Raw genomic sequence first — 17,511 nt, forward strand, 5'->3', positions numbered from 1 at the left:
TTCCCGTCACACTGAAGAACTGTGGAGCATAAACCTCCACTCTCATTCAAGCTCACTGGGCTTACATTTCTTTTACTTGCACACAGTCTATTGCTAAGGATTCGTGAGTATCCAGATATGGTTGAACAACTAACCAGGTTAGCTGCCAAATGAGGTATCTAGACAGCCTTCAAAATCCTCTTTTTAAAAAAATCCAGCAGGCCCGATCCTCAAACCTTTAAGATTTTACTCTCCAAGTGCCAAACAGAAGAAGCCACACAGCAGGTATAAATGTCTTAAAAGCACTCAAAATCAAACTCTGTACTACCCTCACAACTAAAACTGAACCTATTCTAAAATCAAGTTTATTTTTAAAAACAATCACATGAGGAATTCGGGGATAGATCAAGCAGTGCCCGAGTTTCCAAGTGAAAGGATCAGAGGACCAGGTAGCAAGCCACCAAAGGCAGGCTCAGCTCAGGCCTCTTGACCAGACACACTGAGAACCAAATTCTACTACCAGAGCAATTACCCTACTAACAGGTGCTCGTATAATCAGGCTCAGGTGGAATGTCAGAAGCAAGTCCAAGTAGGTTCTATGGAAGAGGGAGGGGTAAGCTGGGGGTGAAGAGGCTGTGCAGGGAGGAGAGGGCAAACCCACTGCTAGCAAGTGCCAAGCCCCTACCTGAAAGTGGTGGTGGACAGTATTGGAAAGGAGCACAGGGGGTGGGAGGTGGGGGTTGAGTTACTCTAACATCCACGAAAAAGAAACAAAAGCCACCTACATACACATAAGGGCTGGTACAGGTCACAGTCCTGCCCTGAGCAAGGGGTACAAATGCAGATCTGGGCATCCCGGGCAGGTGGCCAAGACGAGACTCAAATCAGACCTTATTTTTTTATTAGAGACAGGGTCACTCTCTGTTGTCCAGGTGGGAGTACAGTGGTGTAATCATAGTTCCCTGTAGCCTCAAACTCTCGGGTTCAAGCGATCCTCCCACCTCAGCCTTTCCAGTAGCTGGAACAACAGGTATGCACCACCATGCCCAGCTAAATTTTTAATTTTTTTGTAAAGACAGGGCCTCACTGGTCTTGAACTCCAGGTCTAAGGTGATTCTCCCACCTTGGCCTTCCAAAATGCTGGGATTACAGGCATGAGCTACTATGCCTGGCCACTCAAACCAGATTTCTGCTCTCGTGTACATTTAGATTTTGTTCTATGGCCAAAAGTCTCTAAGAATGGTGCTTGGTTTCTGAGTTGGCTGCAGTGTGTTGAGTGGCTGAAGGGCAAACAGGGCAGTGGTGGCAGAGGAGGAGAGATGAAGGCAGAAAGAATGTTGGGAGGAGAGAGACTGACAGTGGGCAGTAGTTTTAGAGGCATGTCAGGAGGCCAAAATGCTAGTGAAGATCAGAAAAACAGAAAAAGAACACTTTTCTGGGGTGGCTGTATTTACATCTCCCGAAGAAACGAGCCCCCAGAAAATTGAGCTTCAGTTTAACAATGCTCCTAGCCAACCAGCCCCTTTGTGCCAGCCTGCACCAAGTGTCCTGAGACCACTCTTGTCCTCCTCAGTTCCTTACTCTCCCATTTCTGAAGACACTGGATCAGTGCCAGCATCAAGCTGCTCCTTCTTCTTATGTCAGAGCTGTTAAGGGTGATGTCAATAGTCTTAGGGATAGGCAGATTCACACACTGTCCAGAGCAAGGGAGTCCTAGTCACCCTCCAGACTCCATTTCACACAGACTGACCTTAAACTCCCAAACCCTTTGGTCTACCCACTCGCCCACACCTGTCTGTCCCACTGGCCAGCACTGTTCCCTCAATCTCACCTGGGATGTTGCTGCCTTCTTGGAGATCTCTAGTCCCCAAGCACCCCTCCTTCTCCTGTCTTAACCCTCTCAGCCCTCCATGCTTCAGTCCCCTGTGTTTTCCTGTAGAAAACTGACTCCTCTGCTCTTCTGGTTCTGAAGCATTTTCCCTTCAAAGTCAAGCTTCTTGAAACAATGGGTTTGCATCCTCACCTTCTCATTTACACTGCTGCAAATCTGGTCTCCACTTCTGTGTCACATCTTCCTAGGGTCACCAATACCCACCTAAAGGCCAAGGCTGGTCAAGTCGGAATCCTCATCTCTTTGACTTCCCTGTAGCCTCCAATGTGGAAGTTTAGGGAACTGCCCTCTTCTGTAGGCCTCCTGCCACCCCCTCAAACAAGCCCCAGAGCCCTCTGGGTTCCACCCCCCAGCTCCTTCTCTCTTGGCTCTTTGCATTTGACTGTGAACCCTGCCCAGTCCAGCTAGAGACTAGTGTAATTAGCTCCCCTAACAGGCCCACCCATGGGACACACAAGCCACCACAGCTGGATGCCTCCACTGCCTGTCTTGGTCAGGCCTCCACTGCCTGTGAGCATGTCCCCTCTTTTGCCTCCACCTATCTTCTGACCAAATTCATGACCTGCAGTGTCCCCTCCTGACTTTTCTCCCCCAAGCGCATATGGTACATATTCAGTGGACAGACAGCACTGGACAGTTGTCAGATACAATGGCTTTCAAGTCAGAAGGTCACCGTGGGGCATTTATCCTTCCTGAGTCTGGAAGCCTGGCAGAAGCTGAGGCTGTTTCTACACATAGGCAGTCCCAGCACACAGACCCAGTGAAGGTTAGTGGCCACAGCGGCCTAATTCTCTCACCAGCGTTGTGTGGGACTTGGCAAACAGCAGAGGACAATTTAAAGACAATTGGTCCTTGATGTTTTGAAGAAAAAAATTAAAGGACTTATTCTGTCTGCTCACTGAGGTTCAGCTGGAGATACAAATTGTGCTTGCAGAACCGCATGCTAGAGATGTGAGCAAATAGAAAACTCTCTGGGAAAGAGAAGGGAGGTAAGGGGACAAAAGAACAAGAGCAAGTACACCGAGGCCACGACAAATAGGAAGAGCAATGCTGCTCTCCAAGGAGACACAGCCTGTGCAGCTACAGCCATGGTTCCTCTCCACTCCCTCTCTCCACTCAGGGCACCCTTTAGTGACTTGCTCCCTGGGAGATAGCCTGCTACCTTTTCCCAACCTGTGCTCTGGATACTGCTGCTGCTGCTGGAGACCATTAATGCAGCAAGCCAGTCCCCTCCAACAGTTTGACAAACACATCTACGTCTCCTGGGCCTAGCCTACCCCATCTGAGAAAGGAAGGAAGGGGCCAGGATGGCCAAGTGCTTAGACTTCAGCTTATCATGGAACTAGAAGGAAATCTGTGCGCATCCCTTCCCCTCCTGTTTCAACCAATATACAATTTTCCCCAGGATCCCAGTATCTATGAAACTAGTTACTTTTTAAGCCAATTAGCTAGTTCTTTCTCGCCTTCTCCTCCCCTCCTCATTGTAATTCATCAAAATTGCTGAAACCACTCACTCAAGAGCTCTGTGAGGAGAGGTCCCGAGCTCTGAACACGACTATAAACACATCTCCACACTCCCCTGAAGTCTGCTCTCATCAAGAGACACAGGAAGAGACCTTGAGGATAGCGGCCCTGGGCCTTGCCCAACCTACTCACAGGGAGGTTCAGCTTGACGGCATCCACAGGCTGCTGGAAAGGCCACGCAAACTGGTGTTTCCATAGTGTCTTGAGCACCACTCTGAGCAGATATTGCAGTTGGTTGGTCTGCCTCTTGGGCTTGTTGGGGTTGGAGGTCTCCGGGGGTGGGGGATTGGTGCTGGCTGCGTTGGCTGGCTGAGGTTGGGCCTGGGCCTGCGTTGTAGACATTTGGGAAGTTTCTAGTCCATCCCCCATTACTGGCAGATTTCTCAATCTTGTCCCAGGGCCGCTCTCCGCAGACATGCTAGTGATCCCATCACATTCTTCACCAGGCACTCTACAAAGGAAGAGACCATGAGGGACCAGTTAGCAGATGGGCACCATGTGTAAAAGACAAGTCCCTCCTGCTGTGGCCTCGAAGTACTAAGCTCCCCTGGTGGCAGATGGTTAGGCTGGCCAGGGAGTCACTCCACACACTGTCTAAAAGGGCTCCAATGCCTACTCTCCTCAAGACTCAGCACCCAGCTGGGAAGAGGAAATCAGGTACCAATGGAGAGGGGGCAGGGCATGGAGGCAAGAGCTGACCAGGAGCTAGCAGGGGCTCATGGGGAAGGAAATACAATAAAGCCACATCTCACAAACCTGCACATCCCTTTCCCTACCTGTGAGCTTTTAGGGGACTCTTCCTATGTGTGTAAGATGATTTACAGGCTCCCAGATATAACATTTACACTAGAATTGTTTGTATTCGTGGCCCATTTAGCATCAAGCCAAGTCAGTAATTCCATGTGATGAGTCAGAGCCACGTAGGAAGGAGCACGAAAGCCAGGCCCACCTACCCTCAGATGGTTCACACAGTCCATTGCCAAGTGCTCAGGGCAAAGCCTCACACTTACTAGGAACATTTCCTTGTTAACTTAAATAATATATCTGCTGATGAAAGCAATCTAAAGTTTATTGCTGAGACCATAAAAATGAATGCATACTTGACCTACCGTTTTATTAACTAGAAAGGGGCACACTTCCCCTGGCAAAATAGGCCCTCGCTGTCAGTGCCTGTCTGAGGTACCTACCTAGTTGCCCTCCCTTTACCTAAACGACTCCTGCTAAAGGCCATGCCAGCTCTGCTAGCCCGGCCTCAAGAATCCTTGCAAGGGCAACTTTGTGCACCTGCCCAGTTATTCCAATGGGACAAAACCCAAGATGTACAACTGCAAGTCAAGGGGGGCATACTCATGTTTTATTGCCAAATTGCCCTCCAGAAGCACACCAACCCATCCCCTGCAGTGACAAGAGTTGCCACACTCTGTTCATGAGAGGAAACATCTGCTCAAATGTATACTAGTCATCTGCAACCTGTTTGTGACACTTTTCTACTGGCAAGAAAAAGGTACAATCAGTTTTTAAAACTCAGTTCCAGTAGTAAGAACTTGGAAAGCTAAGGACTGCCTGCATCTAACAACCATCTCTAATAATATACATAGGAGCTAAGTATTGGTAAGAAAACCTTTCTGACTAACTTAGACAAGGGCTCAGCAGGATAAGGGGGCAGGCTTTAGGACCAAAGGACTCTGGTATACAGAGGGAACAGGAAAAAAACGGATAGGCTGGCTGCCTCTGTCATGGCTTTCATTCTGGAATGCATGATTAGTGAATCAAAAAAACAACTTATAGCCGGGCATCCCACGCTTTGGGAGGCTGAGGTGAGTGGATTGCCTGAGCCCGCGGGTTCGAGACCTGCCTGGGCAACTTGGTGAGACCTCATCTCTACAAGAAATCAAAAAATTAACCGGGTGTGGTAGCGCGCGCCTATAGTTCCAGATACTTGGAAGGCTGAGGCGGAAGGATCCCTGGAGCCCAGCAGGTCAAGGCCGCAGTGGCCGGGAGTGGCTGCTGCACTCCAGTCTGGGCGACAGAGTGAGACTCCAACTTAAAAAAACAAACAAACAAAAAAAACAACTCATGTGCCTAGGCACTCTAGTTGCTGGTGAATTACTCTGTAATTTAGTACAAGTGTAATTTAAACCAAGGCTCCCACAAATCTTTTTGTAAACGCAATTCTGGCAAGTTGACATATTTTCAAAGCACCAGGGTAGAACTTGTTACATAGGCATCTCTGTGGTCTATGGTTAGGGGCTGTGAAGAGCTGCAACTCTTGGTCCATGGCAGGCAGGTTGATTGCCCTGCACATAGGTCCTGGGCATGTACCTCCTGCACCAATGTCCTGGCAGCAGGACAGGCTGACAAGGAGCTGGACAAATAAGCAACTCCAGAGAAAAAAGCCTCTTCCTTCCACAGTGCTCCGGCTGAATGCAGGTACAGATACCACCTGGCTAGAAAAGATACAGAGAGGGTGCTGCTCTAAGGAGAAGCTGTTACAGGGAGGGGACCTGTGTGGAAGCAGCCCAAGGCCACCTCATGTAAGACTTTTAAGAAGGCAGGGCGAAGCCGGCCTCGGTGGCTCAGCCTGTAATCCCGTGCCTTGGGAGGCTGAGGTGAGTGGACTGCCTGAGCCCGAGGGTTCGAGACCCGCCTGGGCAACTTGGTGAGCTCTCAGCTCTACAATAAATAAAAAAATTAGCTGGGCGTGGTAGCGCGTGCCTGTAATTCCGGCTACTTGGAAGGCTGAGGTGGAAGGATCGCCGGAGCGCAGCAGGTCAAGGCTGCAGTGGCCGGGAGTGGCCACTGCACTCCAGTCTGGGCGACAGAGTGAGACTCCAACTCAAAAAAAAAAGAAGGCAGGGCGCAAGCAACTCAACTCAGAAGTCAACAACCCATGGTTGATGATGAACACATTGTACAGTCAGTCACCCCTCAGTTGCCAGGAGCCCACAGACACCAAAATCTGTGAATGCTCAAGACCCCATTTAAAATGGTATAGCATTTGTACGTCACTTGGACACTTTAAAACATTTCTTTCTGCGGTTGGTTGAACTCAGATTTGGAATCCATGATACAGAGGTCCCTCTGTATCTGGCTCTCACAGATTCAGTCTGAGAATCGTGTTTGCTTTCGGAGGAAGGGCTGTTCTTTCCCTCTTTTCATCAGATAAAGGGTTAAGAGTGTATTTTGCCTATTCAGAGAAGGGATGCAAACTGCTGTTAAAAACCTGATAATTCATAGCTGGACATGGTGGTGCACACCTGTAGTTCCAGCTTTTTGGAAGGCTGAGGTAGAAGGATCACCTGAGCCCAGCAGGTCGAGGCTGCTATGGCCATGAGCATGCCACTGCACTCCGGCCTGGGTGACAGTGAGACTCTGACTCAAAAAATAATAATAAGCTGAGTGCAGTGGCTCACGTCTGTAATCCCAGCATTTTGGGAGGCAGAGATAAGAGGACTGTCTGAACTCAGGGGTTTGAGATCAGCTTGAGCAACATGGTAAGACCTCAACTCTACAATAAATAATTAAAAAGAAAATCAGCTGAGCATGATAGCACATGCCTATGGTTCCAGTTACTTGGAAGGCTGAGGTGGAAGGATCACCTGAGCCCAGCAGGTGGAGGCTGAGGTGGCTGTGAGTACACCACTGCACTCCAGCCTGGGTGACAGTGTGAGACTCCGACTCAAACAATAAAATAAATAAATAAATGTCTAAAGGGGGTCTTACATGTACTGCTAAACAAATATTTAATTAGAGTCAACCATGTCCAGGAGGCCAGGCTGGAATTCACAATCTGTGCCCTCTTTCCAGGTACTCCCAAGACTCAAGAACTCTATAAGAGGTGTGCTCTACCTGAGAACACTTAGCTCATGAAGAACACTTATAGGAAGGGGGAAAGGGAGGGCTTCTTGGATATGAAGCGACATCCAGGTATCACTCCCACACATGATGTTGGGGATGGAAAGGGGCATCCCAAGCTGAAACCAGGCAGATACCCCACATCACAGCATGAAGGTGTCTCCAGGTGTAGACAGTTGGGTGGCAGCCTAAGGAGAGGATCCTCCAAGCAAAGAGAACAGTGAGGTAGAAGTTGAAGATCAAGATGGGGCATTTCCCCAAAGCAACATCATTTGACAGTGGGCATCGTGAAACACTGCAACAACCTAAAAAGCACATGGAAAACACCACAGAATTCAGGAGTTTCTAAAAGCCATGAAACTGGGTGGGCCTACTTTAAGCGCTGGCAACACAAGGCACTCCCCCATCCCATCAGGGGTACTTCCAGCACACATGTGGCCAGAACTAGTTGCCACTTGGTCCTAACAAGTACCAGTGGCATCAAACAAGCAAGGCTGCAGGGATGGAGATGCCGCTGGTGGGAAGGAGGCATGTGAGGAGGGTCGGGAAACATGATGGCAGCTCAGGCTGGGCTGGAATCTTAGAAAAGACAGCCTAAGCCCTGGAACCCAGAGACCTGAGTAAACACACCCCAGTGAAACAAGGAAGAGGGCCACATACAGATCCAGGGCAGGGAGCATCCAAAGGCAGGGGATAAGGTATGAACCATCAGAAAGAGCTTGCTAAGAGGAGAGTGCTAAGGGATGAGAGACCCAGGGCCTTGACTGAATCACACAAAACAGTGTCTTGAGGTGGGTGTGGCCAAGAGCACATCACTGCCAACTAGAGAGATGCAACATGGCAGGCAGCTTGAAGAAGGGCTAGAGAGACAGCACCCTGCAAGCTGTGCCCAGCCGTGGGTAGAGTCCTGTAAAAAGGTAGTACCTTTTTCTGAGATGAACAGCAAGGAATAGAAAAAGGAATCTGTCAAGCTCTGAATTCAGCTGCTAATGGGAGAGACCTCAACCTCAGAGAAGCAGGGTCTACAGCCACCAGAGTGGCATGCCAGGGCTTGTAGTGGGGCTGTGGGAAGGTCCAAAGGACTGTGTGGTCCTGAAGTCACTAGGGGAGCACAGACTGGCTTCAGGTGAACAGTGTGTTCTCACTCTGTGAGTTCCTACTTTACTATTTTATTTTGAGTCAGAGTTTTACTCTGTCACTCAGGCTGGAGTACAGTGGTACAATCATGGCTCACTGCAGCCTCAACCTCCTGAGTAGCTGGGACTATAGGTGCATGCCACCATGCCCAGCTAATTTTTTGATTTTTCTGTAGAGGCAAGGTCTCACTATGCTGCCCAGGCTGATCTCAAGCAATCCTCTTGCCTTGGCCTTCCTAACTGCTAGGATTACAGGCATGAGCCACTGCGCCTGGCCCATCTTTTTATTTTAATTCTGGTATTGATAAGAAAAGTCCCAGTTTGGTGCCAGTATAAAATGTTGTGCTTAGGAGTATTAGGAGTCAATTATATTATCTGTATAAAATTTAACGTCATTTTGTTCTCACAGTATTTAATTTACTAATTTCCACGTGTGGCTTTCATTTAGTCTCCTATCTTATAATAAATGCACTATACACAAAACAGTAAGTTGATTTTATTTAAAAAAACAAAACCTCTAAGTACACAAATATCAAGCAAGAACAGGGATGAGCTGGGAGTAGTGACGGTAGTACAGCATCTAAACTGTGGGAACCTCTCCCTGCAGGGGAGTGGGAAAGGGGAGGCAAAGAGGGCTTCTGGCATCTAGAGGTGAGAGCAGGGCAGAGGCCTGCCAGGACAAACTGCAAGCTTCAGGCCAAGAAGCCAGAGAGACGGTCACAGGACAGCAGAACACTTCCTCTTCCCCCAACCCCAAGTGGATGGGGGCAATCATTTTTTTGGCAACTACAGAAACTAGTGATTGCGCCCAGTGAGAAGGGGAGAGGAGACAGGAGAAGACTGAAAGACAAATGACATCAGCCACATGCCAGCTCACCAGGAGCCTTGGGTCAGTGTACTAGCCTTGGTTACAAAGAGATTACAGGTCGCTGGACACAATTGTTAGCAGGACAGCACCACAGAGAAAGAAATGTGTCATTGGGGTTTAAGGATGCCTAGAGTCTGTTGGGAGAGGGCATCCATGCAGCAGGACCAACATGACCAAAGGGAGGACCAACATGACCAAAGGGACTGAGGGAGCTGAGCGTGATGTGGCCCTGTCACAAGGAAAGGCATCAATGCACTGGAGAGGCCTGGAGCCTGGGAGGGAGGGTGCAGGGAGTGCTAAAGAATGCCATGCAGTTTGGTTTCTGCTATGAGATTTCTCCTAGAAAGCAGCTCTAGAAACACACAGCTAGTGCTGTGCTCCAAGCACATGCCAAGTAAGCAATGGTAGACTGGGGGTGAGGAGGTATGGGGGTAGAGGTGGGAGCGCCCTCACTCTGGAAGAAAAGCTCTTGCCCTCAGGCAGTGGAGCAGGTCAGTCATAAGGACACAGGCTGCCAGGGGGCAGAGCCAAGCTGCCCACTAAGAGGAAGCAGCCCTGATAAATTTTACATTAAGTAATGACATTCTGGAATCTCTAAGCAATGTCCCTGAGGCAAGATGAAGCCAAGATAACTAATTTCTAGAGCCCTTGGACTGGAACACACTTTGGGTCTCTCTTTCCAAAGGGACTTGCAGCAAAGCCAAGGGATGAAGGACTCTTGAGTGCTCTAGGCCAGACCCAGACAGGCCTTTAAGCCAAGGAAGCTGAATTTTCTGTTCATAAATGAAGGGAGATTTTTCTACAGAAATCTTGACACTTGAACTTTGCCTCATATTGGTGCTTTAAACCCCTACAAAAGCCAAAACAACAACAAAAACCTTCCCAGTCAGTCAGCTCACATTTGATACATAGTAACAGATAAATCCTCACAATTCTAACATTGCTTCTGGTCTCATCCCCATTTTGCAGATAAAGAAACCAAAGCTGAGAGAATAATTTACCAGGAAATGAAAAGACCAGGACTGAGCAGCCAGGTGGTCCAAAACCAGGCATTTGATTCCCAGGCCGTTTAAAATGGCCTCTGAATCAAAGAAATCCCCACTAGTGAGCTAGAAGGGCCCAACTTAGTCTTGAGAGGCTGGCTACCATTCTTAGTTAACATGGAAACCAGGCACAACAAGATCCTCACAGTCATCAGACTGAGGTCAACTCCATGAGGAAAGAAACTGCCAGAGGTTGTTAGTTCCATGGGAAGGTATGACACATTCAACAGATTAGATGGACTCAGAAGCCACAAGCCCCTCAAAAGTTTCTTTTAGGAGGCTCTGAAGGACAACCAGTGATAGGAGACTTCCACAGCTCCCACAAGGGGTGTCAGAGGTAATGAAAACTGGATCACAGTGATCACAAGATGATTGGGACTCCTGTTCTGCAACCTACCACTCTGGGCCCATGCAGCCTCTGCTCTTTTTTTTTTTGAGTTGGAGTCTCACTTTGTCACCTAGACTGGAGTGCAGTGGCCGCTCCCGGCCACCGCAGCCTCGACCTGCTGGGCTCTGGCGATCCTTCCGCCTCAGCCTTCCAAGTAGCTGGAACTACTGGTATGCACCCCATGCCTGGCTAATTTTTTGATTTATTGTAGAGATGAGGTCTCGCCTGCCCAGGTGAGTCTCAAACCCGCGGGCTCAGGCAATCCACTCACCTCAGCCTCCCAAAGTGGGATTACAGGCTGAGCCGCTGAGCCACCGAGCCTGGCTGCCTCTGCACTTTTAAGAGGTCATGCTCTGACCCATCACAACACTTATGTCCACAGCCAGCATCTTGTGGCTCAGCCTTCTTGTGACTGCAAGAAAGTAAAATCCTTGGTAAATTCAAGAATCCACTCAACAAAGAGACAAGAAACACGATGAAAACTAACCATAACTTCTAACCTGCTATGGGCCAAAGATGAGAGGCCAAAGATGAGAGTCAAGACGACTTTTTTAAGGCACAGATCTGATGACATCAACCTCTTTGGTTAAATTCTGCTCACAGTGGTCACTCACAGAAACTGCCAGCATCCATCAATGCCCCAGGTCCCTAGCATCCAACAACATGGGCCCCATCTGTCACCTATTGCCTTTCATTTGCTAACCCTGCTGCCAAGACACAGACACAGACATACCCTGGGCCACACCACTGGTCCCTCCCTGATCTCTGTTTAGTGGCTTCCACTGTTAGCCCAGTGTGTACACACCTGGAAACCCAAGGACAGGTCCAACTTTATTTCTCTTTTGTTCTCCCAGCAAGCAGAAGTTGTACCCAGGGGCTTCCATTTTTAATCTCAAAGTTCTAGAAAAGGAAAACAGTACATGTTCTCAAGTGGACAATGTCGTGACCAACCCACTCAGGGCTGTCCTGACCATGGACGGGAGAGGGACTTGCACTGAAAGGGCAGGGTAACATCCCTGAAGGGATGGAGAGTGAGAGTGGGAGGGGGAGGAGGAGGGCATGTGCTCTTATGGTGGGGATAGGATAAGGCAGGAAGGGAAAGGAGAAAACACATCCAATGTGTATGAGTAGACACCGTCTTTGACCAAAGTTTTCCATCTAAAAGATTAAAAAATGCTATCCCCTCTCCATTTTCAAAGTGACCTGTGGCCAAAAGGCAGGGGTCACCATTCCCTGTGTTAACTCATTTGCAATCACTCACATGAAATTGCATCATTCCCAATTCTGTTCCTGGTTGCCACTGATGTGAATTTATGTCTTTGCAAATTCTGTTTCTGAATAATATATATTCGGTTTACAATCCGAATAAAAAAAACCAAAGTACAGAATGCTAGTCAGAGTGGTGTCTGAGAAAAATATTGGATATGTCTGCAACTTTCAGCTGTATTGTGAAAAAGGTGACAATTTAGAAAAGATCATTTTTTGTTCATGTTTAGTGTGTCTTTATTTACAAGAGTAGGAGAGAGAGAAAGAGAGGGGGAGGGAGGAGACCATTTTATTTGTGCCTAATGACAGAAGTTTACGGCAACCAGCTTCAGATTTTTTAATTTTCACCAGCAATAAGTATTAGGAAAGTGAAAAATTTGCTGGTCATGAATTTGTTAAGAGTTAGCTGAAGGTCAAGAAGATTTCATATATTGTTTCCAACCCAAAGAAGGCTACATGATCCAACTGGATGCACTATTTTTGGATCTACTCCCAATATAAATTCTAAAGTATGATCTCAGCTTAGAGAAATACGAAAAAGATGAAGCAAGGTTAGACACTGCCATGGTTCCCAAACAGAGTGTCAAGGTGCCCTGGGATGTCATGGTAAATTCAGAGGGGCACTGAGGGAACTATTAGTTCAAGGTAATTGATAATTTCAGTGTTAGCTTGTACTATATTCCTCTCAACAGTGTCACAGCTTACAAAGCATGGTGTTCAGCAGCTGCTATAATAAAAATCAAAGACATATAAAAATCATCGTGAGGCCGGGCTCAGTGGCTCAGCCTGTAATTTCAGCACTTTGGGAGGCCGAAGTGAGTGGATTGCCTGAGCCCGTAGGTTCGAGACCAGCCCGGGCAACCTGGTGAGACCTCGTCTCTACAATAAAAAAAATTAGCCGGGCATGGTAGCACACACCTGTAGTTCCACCTACTTGGAAGGTTGAGGCAAAAGGATCGCCGGAGCCCAGCAGGCCGATGCTGGGGTGGCCGTGAGCGTGCCACCGCACTCTAGTATGGGTGATGGCGAGACTCCAACTCAGAAAAAATAAAATCAAATAAATTCATCGTGAAAAAGAAATGCAAGTGGTGGTGTCTAATCTAGTTCAAAGGTTGAGGACTTGTATAGTGTCCAACAGGCACACACATCCCATTTGAAAGTAACTATGGTAATGAAAGGATAAAATACATATCCTTTCAATTTATGTGTTTTATCTTTTTCAGCTACACAGTTAAACACATTTATGGATGCTGAGAACTAAGCAAGTGTGGGGACCTCTGGGTTTATAAAAATAAAAAATGTAAAAATTCCCCCAAAGTTCATAGACCTCTACCTTCCAGGATATCCTTTGCTACCATCATATGTAAATGATTTGGGAAAATTTTAAGGACAGTGTTAACAGACAATACAACTGTAATGTTTTCTCATTTTCAACAGAAAACATTTTATTTCCTTGAACATTAATCTTTTTTTTTTTTTGAGTTGGAGTCTCACTCTGTCGCCTAGACTGGAGTGCAGTGGCCGCTCCCGGCCACCACAGCCTCGACCTGCTGGGATCTGGCGATCCTTCCGCCTCAGCCTTCCAAGTAGCTGGAACTACAGGCATGCGCTACCACACATTAATCTTATTTATAATCTAGGTAATAGCCTACACACATTAGAAATCTAAAGATAAATACAAAAAACAGAAAATCCAAAACAAGTTCAGAAAGTTTGAACATTTTCCACAAGAGTTCCAACTTGTCAAGTTCCAACTTACAGTTCTTGTCATAGCTCCCCCCTCATCTCAATTAGCTCCTATCCTTTGATAGGACTTCTGGGGTCTCTAGATAGCAGGTCCACTCATTACAAAGAAGCCTGGCCCCAACCAACCTGTTCTCAGACAGGAAAGGAGATCAGGAAGTAGCACAGAGATAGATATGGATATGCAAGGTGGGCTTAGTTCTGGGACTCTAACGGCAAGAAAAAGAAGAAAAGAGCCAGGCGTGGTGGCTCATGCCTGTAATTCCAGCACTTTGGAAGGCTGAGGCGAGAGGACCGCCTGAGTCCAGGGGTCTGAGATCAGCCTGGGCAACTTGGCGAGAGCTCATCTCTATAAGAAATCAAAAAGTTAGCTGGGCATGGTGGCATGCACTTGTGATTCTAGCTACTTGGAAGGCTGAGGTGGAAGGATCATCTGAGCCCAGCAGGTCAAGGCTGAGGTGGCCGTGAGTGTGCCACTGCACTCCAGCCTGGGCAACAGAGTGATACTCCAACTCCAAAAAAAAAAAAAAAAAGAGAGAGAGAGAGGAGAAAAAGAGAAAGACCACAAACAACTGTCCAAAAATCAGCCAAGTTCCATCTACACAAGAAGCTGAATAAACCAAGTAGGGACCAGCCATACTTTGTATTTGTAGTTTCACCTGAAGTTCTGGTTTCCTAGTGGACTCCCTGAAGCCTAATGGCCTTGCTTCAACTCTGGCTTGTCAGTTAGTCTCATCCCCCCCCTAAAGTGACACAGCAAATGGACAGCAAAATGCCAGAGAAGGTAGGAGCAGTTGTAAAGATGATTATTAGTTAACAGAAAGCTTTCTGAGTTCTCCCATGAAATACGGTGACCACACTTAGAGGTCTATTCGAGTCAGCATCACAGTTATCTGCACTAGGTCCTAGGAAAGAGCATTAGTAGATACCTATCACTTCCTGGGCAGACACTCTGCATAGAGCACTTTACCTGTACAGCCTGTTAATCCTCACAGTTACCCTAAAAAGCAGGTGGAGGCTTCATCATCATCTCCATGGTGACAAAGAGGCAGAGCGGGTGATGGTCTGGTCAGCTAGAAGTCACTTGGAGCAGTGTGTGCTTCAAGTGCTCTGCTCCATAGCTGCCTCTGTTTACCAAGCACAGAGCAACACCCATGAAGGGGCAGAGGCCCAGTCAACCTACACTGCAGTCTTCAGCTTAGCCAGTAGCCCTGCACTTCCATGTACCCACGGAGCCTTCCTTGTCTGCAGAAGCAGTTGGGTCTCAAGTCAGATTTCTTTTTTTTTTTTTGAGTTGGAGCCTTACTCTGTCGCCCAGACTGGAGTGCAGTGGCCGCTCCTGGCCACCGTAGCCTCTACCTGCTGGGCTCTGGCGATCCTTCCGCCTCAACCTTCCAAGTAGCCGGAATTACAGGCATGCGCTACCACGCCCGGCTGATTTTTTGATTTATTGTAGGGATGAGGTCTTGCCAAGTTGCCCTGGCGGGTCTCGAACTCACAGGCTCAGGCAATCCACTCACCTCACCCTGCCAAAGTGTGGGATTATAGGCTGAGCCACCAAGCCCGGTTAAGTCAGATTTCTAGTAGTAATATTTCCAAAGAATTGCATCTCCATAAACAAATCAGAGACAACTACTGCAGAAACAACTACTGCAGCACCTGGCCATCTGCGTCCAGTGAGACTCAGTCTATCTTAGGTGAAATCTTAAGCACATTTGCCTGCTAAAGCTGTGTGGTGCAGGGTGAGGAGACAACCAGTTGTCCTTTATGCTTCACAGGTAGTAAGAGGCCTGAGGGGACGTGGCTTGAATTTATTTTATGCCAAGTAAAGTGCCGTGAATGCCAGCTGACTCCAGCCCCTCATGAAATTACAAGTTCACAGTCACACATATCCACCACCAGGCAGAGGAGGTCACCTCCCCACCACTGCAAGGTTCTTGCATAAAGAATTATGTCGGCCAGGTGTGGTGGCTCATGCCTGCAATCCCAGAACTTTAGGAGGCCAAGTTGGGAGAAATGTTTAAGCCCAGGAGTCTGAGACCAGCCTGAGCAACATGGTGAGACCATGACTCTACAAAATAAATAAATAAGTAAATAAATTAGCCACTGCACTCCAGCCTGGGCAACAGAGTGAGACCCCAACTTAAAAAAAAAGAAGCATTATCTGAAGAAATGCTAGATTCTACCCAGGGAAAAAGAGAAGGGACTGGGGACTCCGATTCTGGTTTAAGAAACAAATACAAAAAATACCGGTAATTTCTCAATACTAGTCTATTTACATCTTATTCTGTCCTAAAAACATCTTTGTGCAAAATGTTGGTTACACAGCATCAATATCAGAAGATCCATTCCTTTCCTAGGTGCTAGAGCAGCAGCTACTTTTACATTCATGACGATGGCCCTGTTTAATTGTGCAATCTGTGTCAGTAGGGAAGCACAAACAGGATTACTTTTCCATCTGACCTGCTCAGGCAGCTGGTGAGAACAACACTCATGTCATCAGCCAGACTATGCCACCTGGACCTGGGCCAATGGCCGTGCGCCGAGGCAGCTCTCAGATGCCTTAATCCTCCTTCGTGCAGCATGCACACACCCTCCTCCACTCCTTGGACCTGCCAAGGGGTCCCATTACCTCAGAATCTGCAGTACCTCTGACCCTGCAGTTTGTCTTGAATCAGACAAACCAAGGCAGAAAAAAATGGCCTTCCTGCTAGGGGAGATTGTGAGGCACATTCAAGCTCTCTGTCCCCCAATGGAGGGAACACATGCACACAGAACCCTGGAACCAGGACCAGGGAACAAGGCAGGCCACAATCCCACCAACCAGAATTCTAGTCTCTTTGCTTTAGAAAACAATCAGCAGGCCAATTAAATGAGAGACAATGAGAATGCTAATACCATCTTTTCTCTGCAAAAGCTGTCAGCAGCTGGAAGGATGAGAGGCTAAGGTACAGTGAAAGGTTTCATTGTTACACATGGGTTACATCATGGTGCTGATGGTTAAACCTGGCAGATAGATATGTGAATTTAAAATATCCCTGTGAAAAGCATGCAGCAAAAAAACAAAAAACAAACCAAACCTTGATGTGGATAAGATCAAAATTGTTGGGCTAACACATACAAAATCTTACAATAAAGTTCACAAACTCATTTTAAAAAGGGCACTACACTACGGTCATCTAGCATGTACTCCCCTTGCGAAGCTAGGCACTGATGCCAGTGTCTATTCCACCATCAAAGCAATTTTGAAACTCTTTTTCTGAACTTGCCATCAGAACCATCATTGTATTAGCATTGATATCCTGAACGCCATCACAATGTCTTTCTTTCAGTATTTCCTTTATCTTCAGATAAAGAAAAAAGTCAATGGGGGGCCAGATCAGATGAGCAGGGAGGTGTTCCAATACAGTCATTTGTCTACTGGCTAAAAACTCCCTCACAGACAGTGCTGTATACGCTGGTGCATTGTCATGATGCAAGAGCTCCTTTGGGACCATTTTGCACACACATTTCTCATGCCAAGATTTTCAGTTAGGATTTTCCTGTTTCTCTATCGTTTTATTTGGTCTGCTATGCTTCTCACAGTCAGCCGACAATTTGGACACACAATTCAATGAATTTTTGCAGTGTTTTAATCAGTTCTGCTTGTTACTGGTCATCCTGATGTCTCTTCATCATTGAAGTGTTCTCTGCCCTCAGCAAAACGTTTAGTCCACTTGCACACTGCCATTTTCTTCACAGCATTATCCCCATAAACTTGGACTAACACGTCTCCAATTTCACTTCCACTCTTGCCAACTTTAACAAAAAATTTAATG

The 17,511-nt window shown here is 47.3% G+C and overlaps 1 protein-coding gene across 1 annotated transcript in view; it reads right to left on the reverse strand.

The window, feature by feature from the left end:
- Positions 1-17,511, reverse strand: part of BRD4 (bromodomain containing 4) — a 103,089-nt gene that overhangs the window by 34,110 nt on the left and 51,468 nt on the right. The window contains 1 exon segment of the mRNA XM_021712428.1: positions 3,527-3,845. Coding sequence (XP_021568103.1) covers positions 3,527-3,811 — 285 coding nt within the window. The 5' untranslated portion in view covers positions 3,812-3,845.

The sequence above is a fragment of the Carlito syrichta genome, unplaced genomic scaffold (assembly GCF_000164805.1).
Source record: "Carlito syrichta isolate Samal-C Ts95f unplaced genomic scaffold, Tarsius_syrichta-2.0.1 Scaffold89767, whole genome shotgun sequence".
Taxonomy (NCBI): Eukaryota; Metazoa; Chordata; class Mammalia; order Primates; family Tarsiidae; genus Carlito; species Carlito syrichta.